The sequence below is a fragment of the Pseudophryne corroboree genome, chromosome 1 (genome assembly GCF_028390025.1).
Source record: "Pseudophryne corroboree isolate aPseCor3 chromosome 1, aPseCor3.hap2, whole genome shotgun sequence".
NCBI lineage: Eukaryota > Metazoa > Chordata > Amphibia > Anura > Myobatrachidae > Pseudophryne > Pseudophryne corroboree.
This window is the reverse complement of record NC_086444.1, coordinates 1,028,798,327-1,028,811,157: the sequence shown is the minus strand read 5'-3', so window position 1 is coordinate 1,028,811,157 and position 12,831 is coordinate 1,028,798,327. Positions and strand designations below refer to the sequence as shown.

The 12,831-nt window shown below is 45.4% G+C and overlaps 1 protein-coding gene across 4 annotated transcripts in view; it reads left to right on the top strand.

The window, feature by feature from the left end:
* Positions 1-12,831, top strand: part of LOC134922808 (uncharacterized) — a 338,146-nt gene that overhangs the window by 311,552 nt on the left and 13,763 nt on the right. For all 4 annotated transcript variants that reach the window (XM_063920697.1, XM_063920699.1, XM_063920696.1 and 1 more), the window contains 3 exons: positions 768-969; positions 1,067-1,197; positions 4,364-4,530. In XM_063920697.1, the coding sequence (XP_063776767.1) occupies positions 768-969; positions 1,067-1,197; positions 4,364-4,530 (500 nt within the window). The remainder of the gene's footprint in view (positions 1-767; positions 970-1,066; positions 1,198-4,363; positions 4,531-12,831) is intronic.

The window sequence follows — 12,831 nt, the reverse complement described above, 5'->3', positions numbered from 1 at the left end:
AAACTGGTACAGGTGATGTGTGCGCCAGATGACTTAATTTTCTACACTGAATAATGTTGATTGGTTGCTATGGGGTCTATTCAATTGCAGCCGGAAATGGTGTCTAGTCGTAAAGACGGCAGTTTCTGACTTTTTTAGGTGGAATCATGATTCAACCTATTAAATGGGGCTGCCGATTTTCTGACTTGTCTAGTATTCAATTTTCCATCAGTTTAGTCGTCAATTTGAGGCCAAATCCTACAGGTTTTAGTCCCGTTTCCGACAATGTCGATCCGACGTTAAAAAAAGTCGGATTGACATTGTCGAAAACGGCCAAAACCTGTCGGCTTCGGAAAGGATCCAACATCAATTGAATAGACCTGTATGTATTACAGCACCTTCTGTTACCAGAAAAAATTAGAGGATTATACACCGAAGTGAGCAATAGCTGGATGGTGGCATTTCTAGAAAAGGGGTATAGGATACTGTAGGTTATGCACTGTCTGGTGTGATTGGGATTGAAAAGCTACTGAGTAAAACATTCTTAAAAAGTCTATGCCTTTAGATTGTAAACTGGTAAGGTTCCAGTGTATTTCCCTCTAGTGTTACCATGGCAAATTCAACTTGTAAGAATTGGACAAACTGACATTTTCCATTACTTTCCGAAATGGGAAGAAAAACAATCATTATGATAAAATACCCGTGGATGTTTAGAGAAATATAAAAGCATGTTGATGATGATTGATAACAATTTGTGCTATAAATGGCTGGTACTATTGTCTGGATAGATATGTGGTCTGCAGAAGTGTACGGCCAGGAGTGATCACCGTGTGGAATATTGTGAAGTCGAAGTGTAAAGGTAGCGCCGTGCGGGTGGAGCGTGGACTGGTGGAGAACAGTGATGTTGTGTTGGTCAGGGATATGAAGCTCTATGTCCTGACTGACAGGGGAATGGTCTCATTCACTGACACACCGAGACCCATATTTCAGGTGCGTACACGGGGAAATAATAACTATTTGAAGAACATTGCCCTATACCGGCCATACCTATCAAGAGACTAACTTACACCTATTTTTGTCTTTCCAGACTCTTCTTACTTATGATCTGCTGAAGAAAAAATATATCCGTAAACAGACTGGTCTATATGTTATTCCATGTCCAAAGCATGAATACAGGATATTGAATGGAGGGTTACTCCTGGGACTCTCAGAGAATAGGTGAGGAAATGGAGTAATATACACCAGGGCTTGCGCTCTGCAATAGCACCACTTTTATGTTCAATGCAACATGTAACAGAAAAAATAGAACGGAGGACTGCCACCCCTTATCTTCTTCAGAAAATCAGTGAGTGACCCCATAACTAATGACCTGTGATTTGTGCAGGATTATGGATGCATCTGGAAAGTGTAAAAACATCACTTTAAAGTCTTGGCTACTACCGCTTCATCACCACCATGAGCAATTGCAACGTCTAGTGCAGTGATTTTCAACCTTTTTTTACTTGCGGCACACTGAACAATATTTTAAAATTGCCAAGGCACACCATCAGTTCCCCACAGAAAAAACAAAAAATACACATTGGCCCTCATAGTAAAAAAATATCCACACATGCATTGGCCTACACAGGAAAAACAATCACATTGCTCCCCACATAAATCATATTGCTCCCTACATAAATCCTATTACTCCCCACATGAATTATTCACATTGTTCCCCCTATAAATCCTTATTCTCCCCACATAAATCCTAATGTTCCCCACAGGAGAAAAAAAATAACAACAAATATTAGCCCCTACCGGTCAGCTGTCTTCCTCTCTGTCCCTCAGTGGCGGAGGTTGTTCATAGTAGAGTGCTGCAAATACTCAGCAGCGGTTGGTCGGGCAGGTGTGGATGCGGGTGGGCAAGGAAAGCTGTGTATGCAGGAAGGAACTGGAAGATGTGTATGCAGGCGAGTGGGCTGGCTGGGTGGTGAGACGCGGCGGCTGTGACCTATGATATCACACCGCTGCGTCTTCAAGGCATACGTCACGGCCGGAGCACGACTGATCCTCTAAGAAGAGCCTGGGCCAACAGTTCACCCTGAAGGTGCAGGAAGCTGCTCTGGCTCCGCGGCACACCTTGCAACTGGTCACGGCACGGCACACTGGTTGAAAAAGCCTGGTCTAATGTATTGGGTTCACATATTGCTTGGTGCACAATCAAATCTGTCCTAAAAACATTTTGAGAGTGAGAGGACTGCAAGACTGTTTTTACTATCATACAGTTGAATACATTTATGACATTTGTACAAATTAGTCTACAAAATGAATTTTCCCAGTGATGGGAAAGGTATCTAATGAAAGTATGCAGCGGCCAAACTCTAACACCAACCAATGCTAAAAATGTAGGGTTAAAAAGTGGTCTGTCCCTATCTAACAAAGGAAAGCACCATTAAATGTTCTCTCTCTCTATCCCATAGAATCTTGGGGGTCATTCCGAGTTGTTCGCTCGCTAGCTGATTTTAGCAGCATTGCACACGCTAGGCCGCCACCCTCTGGGAGTGTATCTTAGCTTAGCAGAATAGCGAACGAAAGATTAGCAGAATTGCGAATAGAAAATTCTTAGCAGTTTCTGAGTAGCTCCAGACCTACTCACAGATTGCGATCAGCTCAGGCCGTTTCGTTCCTGGTTTGACGTCACAAACGCGCCCTGCGTTCGGCCAGCCACTCCCCCGTTTCTCCAGACACTCCCGCGTTTTATCCTGACATGCCTGCGTTTTTCCGCACACTCCCAGAAAACGGTCAGTTTCCACCCAGAAACACCCACTTCCTGTCAATCACACTCCGATCACTTCAACAATGAAAATTCTTCGTTCGGACGTGAGTAAATCTACTAAGTTTTGTGCTAAAATACTTAGCGCATGCGCACTGCGTACCATGCGCATGCGCATTTTTGCCTTAATCGCTCCGTTGCGAAAATCGGCAACGAGCGATCAACTCGGAATGATCCCCCTTGTGTTAATATATCATATTGCAACATGAAATCTTTTCTGGATGAAATATATTATATACAATATATATATATATATATATATATATATATAGGGAAAGAACCGAGGCGGCACTCAGAGACTTGTAACAGCAATCATATATTTGTGCAAATAGTGCAAATCATATCAACGTTTCGGGGACCTGGTCCCCTTCTTCAGGATCATATATATATATATGTCTGGAAAAAATCTGGAGAATGCGCCCATAGTGCAGATAAATTTATTTCACACATAAATTAAAAACAGGACATTCCATGGATTATAAAAGACTCGTACCATAAAAGACCCACTCTTTGGGCCAGTTAAAACACATGAAACAATCCACCAGGCTATCCACCAAACCTGCTGCAGTCAAAGACCGGACCATGCACCGCGCCGGTAGAAGCCGAACTCGTCAAGTCACTCACAGGGAAGCAGCCGGGATGTGTGAGCCGGGTGGGAAAAGACGCACGTCTGGCAAGCCCCGCCTCTACGCGTTACGTAGTTACTTCTCCTCCTGACGTGAGTGACTTGACGAGTTCGGCTTCTACCGGCGCGGTGCATGGTCCGGTCTTTGACTGCAGCAGGTTTAGTGGATAGCCTGGTGGATTGTTTCATGTGTTTTAACTGGCCCAAAGAGTGGGTCTTTTATGGTACGAGTCTTTTATAATCCATGGAATGTCCTGTTTTTAATTTATGTGTGAAATAAATTTATCTGCACTATGGGCGCATTCTCCTGATTTTTTCCAGACACAATTTGCTCAAGGAGTTCTGAGCTTCATTTGGAGATTTGCAGCGGTGTTGGTTACACCAGTGCTACAGCCCAGGGATTCATTCACTGTGGACTGACAAACTCTCATTATAGGATCACCAGCGCACCTGTACCTTTTTCTTCAGCAATATATATATATATATATATATATATATATATAATTTGTACCTTTTTCTGCTTCACGAGGCCTGTAATTTATCTATAATTGTACACTATGGAACTGAGGGAGAAAACATAAAAAACATTGCAATAGTATTTTGTAATTACATGGCATTTTATTGTAATTGGGAGTTCTCCTTTTAAACTAATATGTTTTCTATGCAAAAATTGTAGTCAATAGTTTTGTTGCATCAAATCCAGCAAAAATATATCAAAGCAATGTGTCACAGTGCAGAGTTTCATAGCAGTCATAGATCAGCCTCTCTCCCTTGGTCGTCCATAAGGCATGGCATGGTCTTACTCTGGGCAAATGGGCCCCTTTCCTCAGCACCAGGAGACCTCCTGCATTGTCGCTTATTGCAGCAAAGCAGGATGTCTTAGCCTGTGAATGTACTAAAAGAGAATCACCGGAGAGATCTGTTAATGTGCTTTGATGTTTTTGCAGAGACCATTTTGTTATTTGGAATATGGATACAGGTTTTATAAAAGATCGGTTAAAGCCACAGTTTAAGGACAAGACCGCGGCTCTGGATATACTGGCAGGACATGACCTTTATAATGAAAATATGTACAAGCAAGTACTGCAGCAGAAGAGGAGAGGAAAAGAGACAGGTACAACAGGGGTTGGCTAGCAACTTTTAGCCTGGGGGGCAAATTTATTATTTATTTATTACCAGTTATTTATATAGCGCACACATATTCTGCAGCGCTGTACAGAGAATAGTAGCCATTCACATCAGTCCCTGCCCTAGTGGAGCTTACAATCTATATTCCCTATCATATGTACACACAGACAAATTCACGCTAGGGTTAATTTTTGTTGGGAACCAATTAACCTACCAGTATATTTTTGGATTGTGGGAGGAAACCGGAGTACCCGGAGGAAACCCACGCAAGAACAGGGAGAATATACAAACTCCACACAGTTAGGGCCATGGTGGGAATCGAACCCATGACCTAAGTGCTGTGAGGGAGTAATGCAGAGCAGGCCCTAACCAATATGATGCCCTAGGCAAGATTTTGGCTGGTGCCCCCTAGCACCACCGCTGGTTCCGCCTCTGACCTTGCACCTCCCTCCCAGCACCGTCACCCCTCACCCATAGCAGTCCTTATTTTGGTGTTTGTACCCCCTATATTTTAAATAGGAACAGTTCGCACATCTGGTGCTCAGCCCAAAAAGGGGTGTGTTTTTGCTGGCAAGGTGCATGGCCACACAATAGTAACCCCAATTCCAATTACGCCACACAGTACTGCAACTTTATTCACATTTGATCACACTGTGACCTCTGCCTCTGCTTGGATACAGATGTGTCCTCATAAATCTTGCCTCAATGCTAATGTCAGGCACCTTTTTTTTAATGAAAATGCATCTTATTTGCATTGCTATGTGGCTAGGATGCACAAGCAGCTTCTGCTGATTAAAATGATATGAAGCATGCCTATATACTGTGTGAGACTGTGGCTGTATCTGCATATGAAACGCTACACACAGAATATAGGCATGCTGCAGATCATTTTAATCAGCAGAAGCTGCTGATGCCCCAAGGCATATCAAATGCCCTAGGCAATTGCCTAGTTTGCCTATGCCTATTATGGCCGGCTCTGGAGTAATGCTAACCATTACACCATCCGTGCTGCCCTGCCCCGTAATGCCATCAAGTGGCCCCAGCTTCTCTACCAGTGCACAGCAATGGCAAAATGGATGTGGCAGAAAAAAAACGCAGGCGTGGTTTATCTAATGGGGATGCAGTTTAAATGTGTAGTGAAATATCTGAAAAATGATTATGTCTAAGAACAATAATCAAATCTATCGCCTACCAGCCCTGTCTGACAAACAGAAACTATGGGCCCGATTCAGACCTGATTGCTGCTGTGCGTTTTCGCACAGCGGGCGATCAGCAATAGACTGCGCATGCGTATGCACCGCAATGCGTACGCCCATTGGCCAACAACAACGGGCATTGCTGGTCAGCGACAGGATGGTGTGTAAATTTCATTTGCATGGGCATTCGCAAGGTGATTGACAGGAAGAGGACGTTTGTGGGTGGTAAGTGACCGTTTACTGGGAGTGTCCGGAAAAAGGCAGGCGTTCCCACTTCCCAAGTGTTTTTAGGGAGGGTGCCTAACGCCAGCTCCGGCCCCGATCAGCCTGTTCTCATTGCACTGTAGGAGTAAGTCCTGGGCTGCTCAGAGTCTGCACACACTGGATTTTTGCAGCTCAGCGTACACATGCAATAGCACACTTGCACGGGCGAATTTATACTCTCCCTTGGGCGGCGACTATTTGAACGCAGGACAGCAAAGATAGCAGCCCAGCGATCAGGTCTGAATCATCCCCTGTGTCTGATATAAAACATAGGAAACAATGGGCCTAATTCAGGATGTGGATGGAGTGGCTGTCACTTCCTTGGAAGCAGCAGTGATAGCGCTGTGTGGTGATGCATCAGGAGGCGTCTATTACAAGTAGATGCCTCCTGCTGCAGAAGTGATCTGACCTGCTTCCTAGGATGCAGGCATCGGATCACTTACTCCCCATCGGGCAGCTTGCAGAGATCCCTGGCCTCTTCTCTCCCCGACATGCCACCGTTCTGGCAAACTGAGAGCATTGTCACCTCTCGGCGCCCCAGAATGGCAGCAGACTGTCTGTATCACTGACAATCTGCTGCCATCCTACTTATTACATCGCAGGACCCATTTGTGCACACACTCAATGGGTCCTGTGCATGAGCAACGTACTGATAATAAGTAGCAACATCAACTGGACCAGAATGAGGTCCAATATACTGTACAATAACCACTTTACATTACCTCCCTCAATGTCTAAATTACATAAAATGTATATAGCAAGATGGTGCAGAACAAAACTAACACATTCACACTGAGGTGTTTGAATTAGCAATTCATAAATCACAATAAACCATTAACATCACATCACTCTTCCAGGAGCAAACAGATGACACAATACTGTTTCTCATTTCAGCAACTACATGTACACATTTTAGTTTATAGTTTTTGGAGATAATGCATGTACACAAATGTGTTGATCATGATGCTCAGGTGTTGCTGGAAGGTGTCAGAGGATAGTACCAGTGTACAGAGGTTGGGGGCACAGGGGCTATGCATGGTGTCAGTGGGCACAGGTGGGCTGCATAGTACCAGTGTACACAGTGTGGGGGCACAGGGGGGATTCACGGTGTCAGTGGCAAAGGTGGACTGCATTGATTTCACTGTGACTGGCAATGACTTCCTATTGGAAGTCCTAACTGTCAGTCACAGACACACAAGTCAATCCCATTGGGAGGTGTCTCATCCCCTGGGACTGCCAGGCAGGGCTGTGATAAGCAGAGAGCAGTCTTCTTGTAGGAAGCCTCTCTTTCCCTTTTGTGCAGCCCTATCTGGCTTCTATAGGCTGCAGTCAGTGCAGTCCATAGAAGCCAGGGGTTTGCCCACTGTGGCATCTGTGCATGCGCCGGTCCTGGCACGTGCCGGATCCATTGCACTGGTGCCGGGACCCGGGGACTGGTTGTCTCCTCTCCTCTTTGGGAACAGGGGTAGCGGCAGGCCCCCTAAAAAAATGCAAGTAGGAGCTGCCGCTGGTACCAGGGGTGGGGGCACATGTTGGATGCATGGTATCAGTGGGCACAGGTGGGGCTGCACTGTACCAGTGTACACGGGGGGGAAGGGGGGGGTCAGAGGAACAGGTGGGACTGCACAGTGTCAGTGTACATGGGAGTAGATCTTTACAGTGACAGTGTCTACAAGGTGGGGGAAGAGTTGGGGTTATACAGTACAATACCAGTGTACTTACTTTTTCCTGCGTTAGTTTGCAGACAGCTGCTGACTCCCTGTACAATCTCTCCAGAGGTGAAGCTGGCCCAGAAGTTCATTCTTTATGCAGGAAGTTCACACAGCACTATTGTAGACTGTTCCTAACTGTACTGGCCTCTGCCACCCTTCCCAGTACATACTCCAGCTGAAGGAAGAGCAGCCCCACTCCTCCAATAAGCTCAGACCTCTTTATCCACTCTCCAGCCCCTACGGTCCCGGGAAAAGACACCTGGCTCCCCATTGGTCAACGATAGCCATTTTCTTATAGTCTGCTGTGGGGGCAGCCATTTTCTGCTAGCCCCTGCTGTTCAGCAGCCAGGCAGGGGGGTTAAACGTTATAACTCAGAGCACTTGGAAGCAGGAGGACCTCTGTTTGCCTTCCGCAACCATGCGGTCCTCAATCACTTAGATTTTACTGGCCCAGGGGACAGATGGCACCCTACCCCTCTTGCCATCCAGCCTCTGTGTACATATATACATAGTGTTATATACAGTACATGTAGTACAGCAGAAGAGGAGAGGAAGAGAAACATGTACATATGTCAGAGACATACATGGTGTTCTAGACATGTAGTACAGAAGATGAGAGGTAAGAGACAGGTACATATATATATATATATAATGTGGTGATCCTGGCACTCCCTCTCCCACTGATATCGTGCTGCGGTGCCCTCCTAGATGACCAAAGCTGATCCTCAATATAGGCTGCAAAAAACGGCGGCACTCAAGCAGACTCAAATCGTTGTAGTCAAACAACGGTTAGTTTTAATCCGACATGTTTCGGGGAACTCCCCGTCCTCAGGGCTTAAGCCCTGAGGACGGGGAGTTCCCCGAAACATGTCGGATTAAAACTAACCGCTGTTTGACTACAACGATTTGAGTCTGCTTGAGTGCCGCCGTTTTTTGCAGCCTATATATATATATATATATATATATATATATATATATATATATATATAGGGAATTCAGTTGATCACGATCATTTTTCGTCCCCTAAAAATGGGCTGTTATCATGATTTCTTGCCCGATGGAAGAGACTTATATACACATGTAATGAGTACTTATATACACATCTAATGAGCTCCTTGTGGGCTCGCCGCGCTGCGGGCATGGTGGCGCGCTATGCACGCCACGCTATTTATTCTTCCTCCAGGGGGGTCGTGCAACCCCAAGAGGGAGTATATGTGTCGGCATGCCGGCGGTCGGGATCCTGGCGCCGGTATGCTGGTCGCCGGGATCCTGGCCGGCGACATACTGAAGACCACCCAGATATATATATATATATATATATATATATATTATACACAGTGGGGCAAAAAAGTATTTGGACAGCCACCGATTGTGCAAGTTGACCCACTTAAAAAGTTGAGAGAGGTCTGTAATTTCCATCATAGGTACACTTCAACTGTGAGAGACAGAATCTGAAAAAAAAACCCCAGGAAATCCCATTGTATGATTTTTAAACAATTTACTTGTATAGTCTTGTGGAAAAAAAATATTTGGACACCTACCAAGCAGCAAGATTTCTGGCTCTCACAGACCTGTTACTTCTTCTTTAAAAAGCTCTTCTATCCTCCTCTCATTACCTGTATTAATGGCACCTGTTTGAATGGTTATCTGTATAAAAGATACCTGTCCACACCCTCAAACAGTCAGACTGCTACCTCTCCACCATGGCCAAGACCAGAGAGCTGTCTAAGGACACCAGGAACAAAATTGTAGAGCTGCACAAGGCTGGGATGAGCTACTGGACAATAGGCAAGCAGGTGGGTGAGAAGAGATCTACTGTTGGCGCAATTATAAAAAAATGGAAGTAATACAAGATCACATACAATCTCCCTCGACCTGGGGCTCCATGCAAGATCTCACCTCGTGGGGTGTCAATGATCTTGAGAACGGTAAGGAATCAGCCCAGAACTACACGGGGGGACCTGGTCAATAACCTCAAGAGAGCTGGGACCACAGTCACAAAGGTTACCATTAGTAACTAGAGATGTGCGGCTGGCACTTTTCGTGTTTTGTGTATTGGTTTTGGGTCTAATTCCACTTTCGTGTTTTGGTTTTGTCTTGGTTTTGCCAAAACCACCCTTTCGTGTTTTGGTTTTGAATCTGGATAATTTTTGAAAAAAAACATAAAAACAGCTAAAATCACAGAATTTGGGGGTAATTTTGCTCCTACGGTATTATTAACCTCAATAACATTCATTTCCAGTCTATTCTGAACACCTCACAATATTATTTTTAGGCCTAAAGGTTGCACCGAGGTGGCTGTATGACTAAGCTAAGCGACACAAGTGTGCGGCACAAACACCTGGCCCATCTAGGAGTGGCACTGCAGTTGCAGACAAGATGACACTATTCAAACACTAGTCCCCAAACAGCACATGATGCAAAGAAGAAAAAGAGGTGCAATTAGGTAGCTGGATGGCCAAGCTAAGCAACACAAGTGTGCGGCACAAACACCTAGTCAATCTAGGAGTGGAACTGCAGTGTCAGACAGGATGGCACTTTTCAAAAACTAGGCCCCAAACAGCACCTCATGCAAAGATGTAGAAGAGGTGCAATGAGGTAGCTGTATGACTAAGCAAAGTGACACAAACAATTGGCCCATCTAGGAGTGGCACTGCAGTGGCAGACAGGAGGGCAGATATAAAAAAAAGGCCCCAAACAGCACATGATGCAAAGAAGAAAAAAAGGTGCACCGAGGTTGCTGTTTGACTAAGCTAAGCGACACAACCACCTGGCCCATCTAGTAGTGTCACGCAGTGGCTGAATGTCGAGAGTGGGCCGCAATTGTTCGGTCCACTGACAGCATCTCCAGCACGCCCCTGTCATTTTTTTTTTAATTCTGCAATTGGTGGACTTATACGGTACCCCAGGACTAATACAGCAGTACCCCTGGACTCATACGGAAGTGTCAGACAGCATGGCACTTTTCAAAAACTAGGCCCCAAACAGCACCTCATGCAAAGATGTCGAAGAGGTGCAATGAGGTAGCTGTATGACTAAGCCAAGCGACACAAACACTGGAATTATACGTCCAAATCAGTGGAATTATATGTCCAACACACTGGAATTATACGTCCAAATCACTGGAATTAAATGGCAAAATCACTGGAATTATATGTCCAAATCACTGGAATTATACGTCCAAATCACTCGAATTAAATGGCAAAATCACTGGAATTATACATCCAAATCACTGGAATTAAATGGCAGTACCACTGGACATATACAGAAGTATTAGAGAGGATGGCAATTTAAAAATATAGTCCCCAAACAGCACATGATGATAAGATGAAAAATAGGTGCAAGATGGAATTGTCCTTGGGCCCTCTCACCCACCCTTATGTTGTATAAACAGGACATGCACACTTTAACAAACCAATCATTTCAGCGACAGGGTCACCCACACGACTGTGGCTGAAATGACTGGTTTGTTTGGGCCCTCACCAAAAAAAGAAGCAATCTCTCCTTGCACAAACTGGCTCTACAGAGGCAAGATATCGACCTCATCCTCCAATTCCTCACCCCTTTCACTGTGTACATCCTCCTCCTCACAGAGTATTAATTCGTCCCCACTGGAATCCACCATCTCAGATCCCTGTGTACTTTCTGGAGGCAATTGCTGGTACAGGTCTTCCCGTAGGAATTTATAAATAATTTTGATGAACATCATCTTCTCCACATTTTGTGGAAGTAACCGCCTACGCCGAACGCTGGCAAGGTTACTGGCTGCACTAAACACTCTTTCGGAGTACACACTGGAGGGGAGGGGGGGGGGGCAACTTAGGTAAAATACAGCCAGTTTTTGCAAGGGCATCCAAATTGCCTCTTTTTCCTGACAGTATACATACGGACTGTCTGACATGCCTACTTGGATGCTGTCACTCATATAATCCTCCACCATTCTTTCAATGGTGACAGAATCATATACAGTGACAGTAGACATGTCACTAATCGTTGGCAGGTCCTTCAGTCCGGACCAGATGTCAGCACTCGCTCCTGACTGCCCTGCATCACCGCCAGCGAGTGGGCTATGAAATCTTATCCTTTTCCCTGCAGCTCCAGTTGCGGGAGAATGTGAAGGAGGAGCTGTTGATGGGTCACGTTCCGCTTGAGTTGACAATTAACTCACCAGCAGGTCTTTGCACCTCTGCAGACTTGTGTCTGCCGGAAAGAGAGATACAACGTATTCTTTAAACCTAGGATCGAGCATGGTGGCCAAAATGTAGTCTCTAATTTCAACAGATTGACCACCCTTGAATCCTGGCAAAGTGAATGAAGGGCTCCATCCACAAGTCCCACATAATTTGCGGAATCGCTCCGTCTTAGCTCCTCCTTGAATTTCTCCAGCTGCTTCTGCAAAAGCCTGATGAGGGGAAATTGAATGACCAGACTCAAGCTGGCAGTGTCTGAACTGACTTCACGTGTCCAGATGTAATGCACGCACAATATTGGTGGCGTTGTCCGATATCACAAATCCCCAGGAGAAGTCTAATTGGGGTAAGCCATTCTGCGATGATGTCCCTCAGTTTCCGTAAGAGGTTGTCAGCTGTGTGCCTCTTACGGAAAGCTGTGATACATAGCGTAGCCTGCCTAGGAACGAGTTGGCGTTTGCGAGATGCTGCTACTGTTGCTGCTGCTGTTGTTGCTGCGGGAGGCCATACATCTACCCAGTGGGCTGTCACAGTCATATAGTCCTTAGTCTGCCCTGTTCCACTTGTCCACATGTCCGTGGTTAAGTGGACACTGGATACAACCGCATTTTGTAGGTGACTCTTTTTCTGACGTCTTTGTACATTCTCTGTATCGTCTGCCTAGTGAAGTGGAACCTAGATGGGATTTGGTACCGGGGACACAATACCTCCAGCAATTGTCTAAATCCCACTGCACTAATGGCGGATACCGGACGCACGTCTAACACCAACATAAGTGTCAAGGCCTCAGTTATCCGCTTTGCAACAGGATGACTGCTGTCAAAATTTATCTTCCTCACAAAGGACTGTTGGACAGTCAATTGCTTAGTTGAAGTAGTACAAGTGGTCTTCCGACTTCCCCTCTGGGATGACGATTGACTCCCAG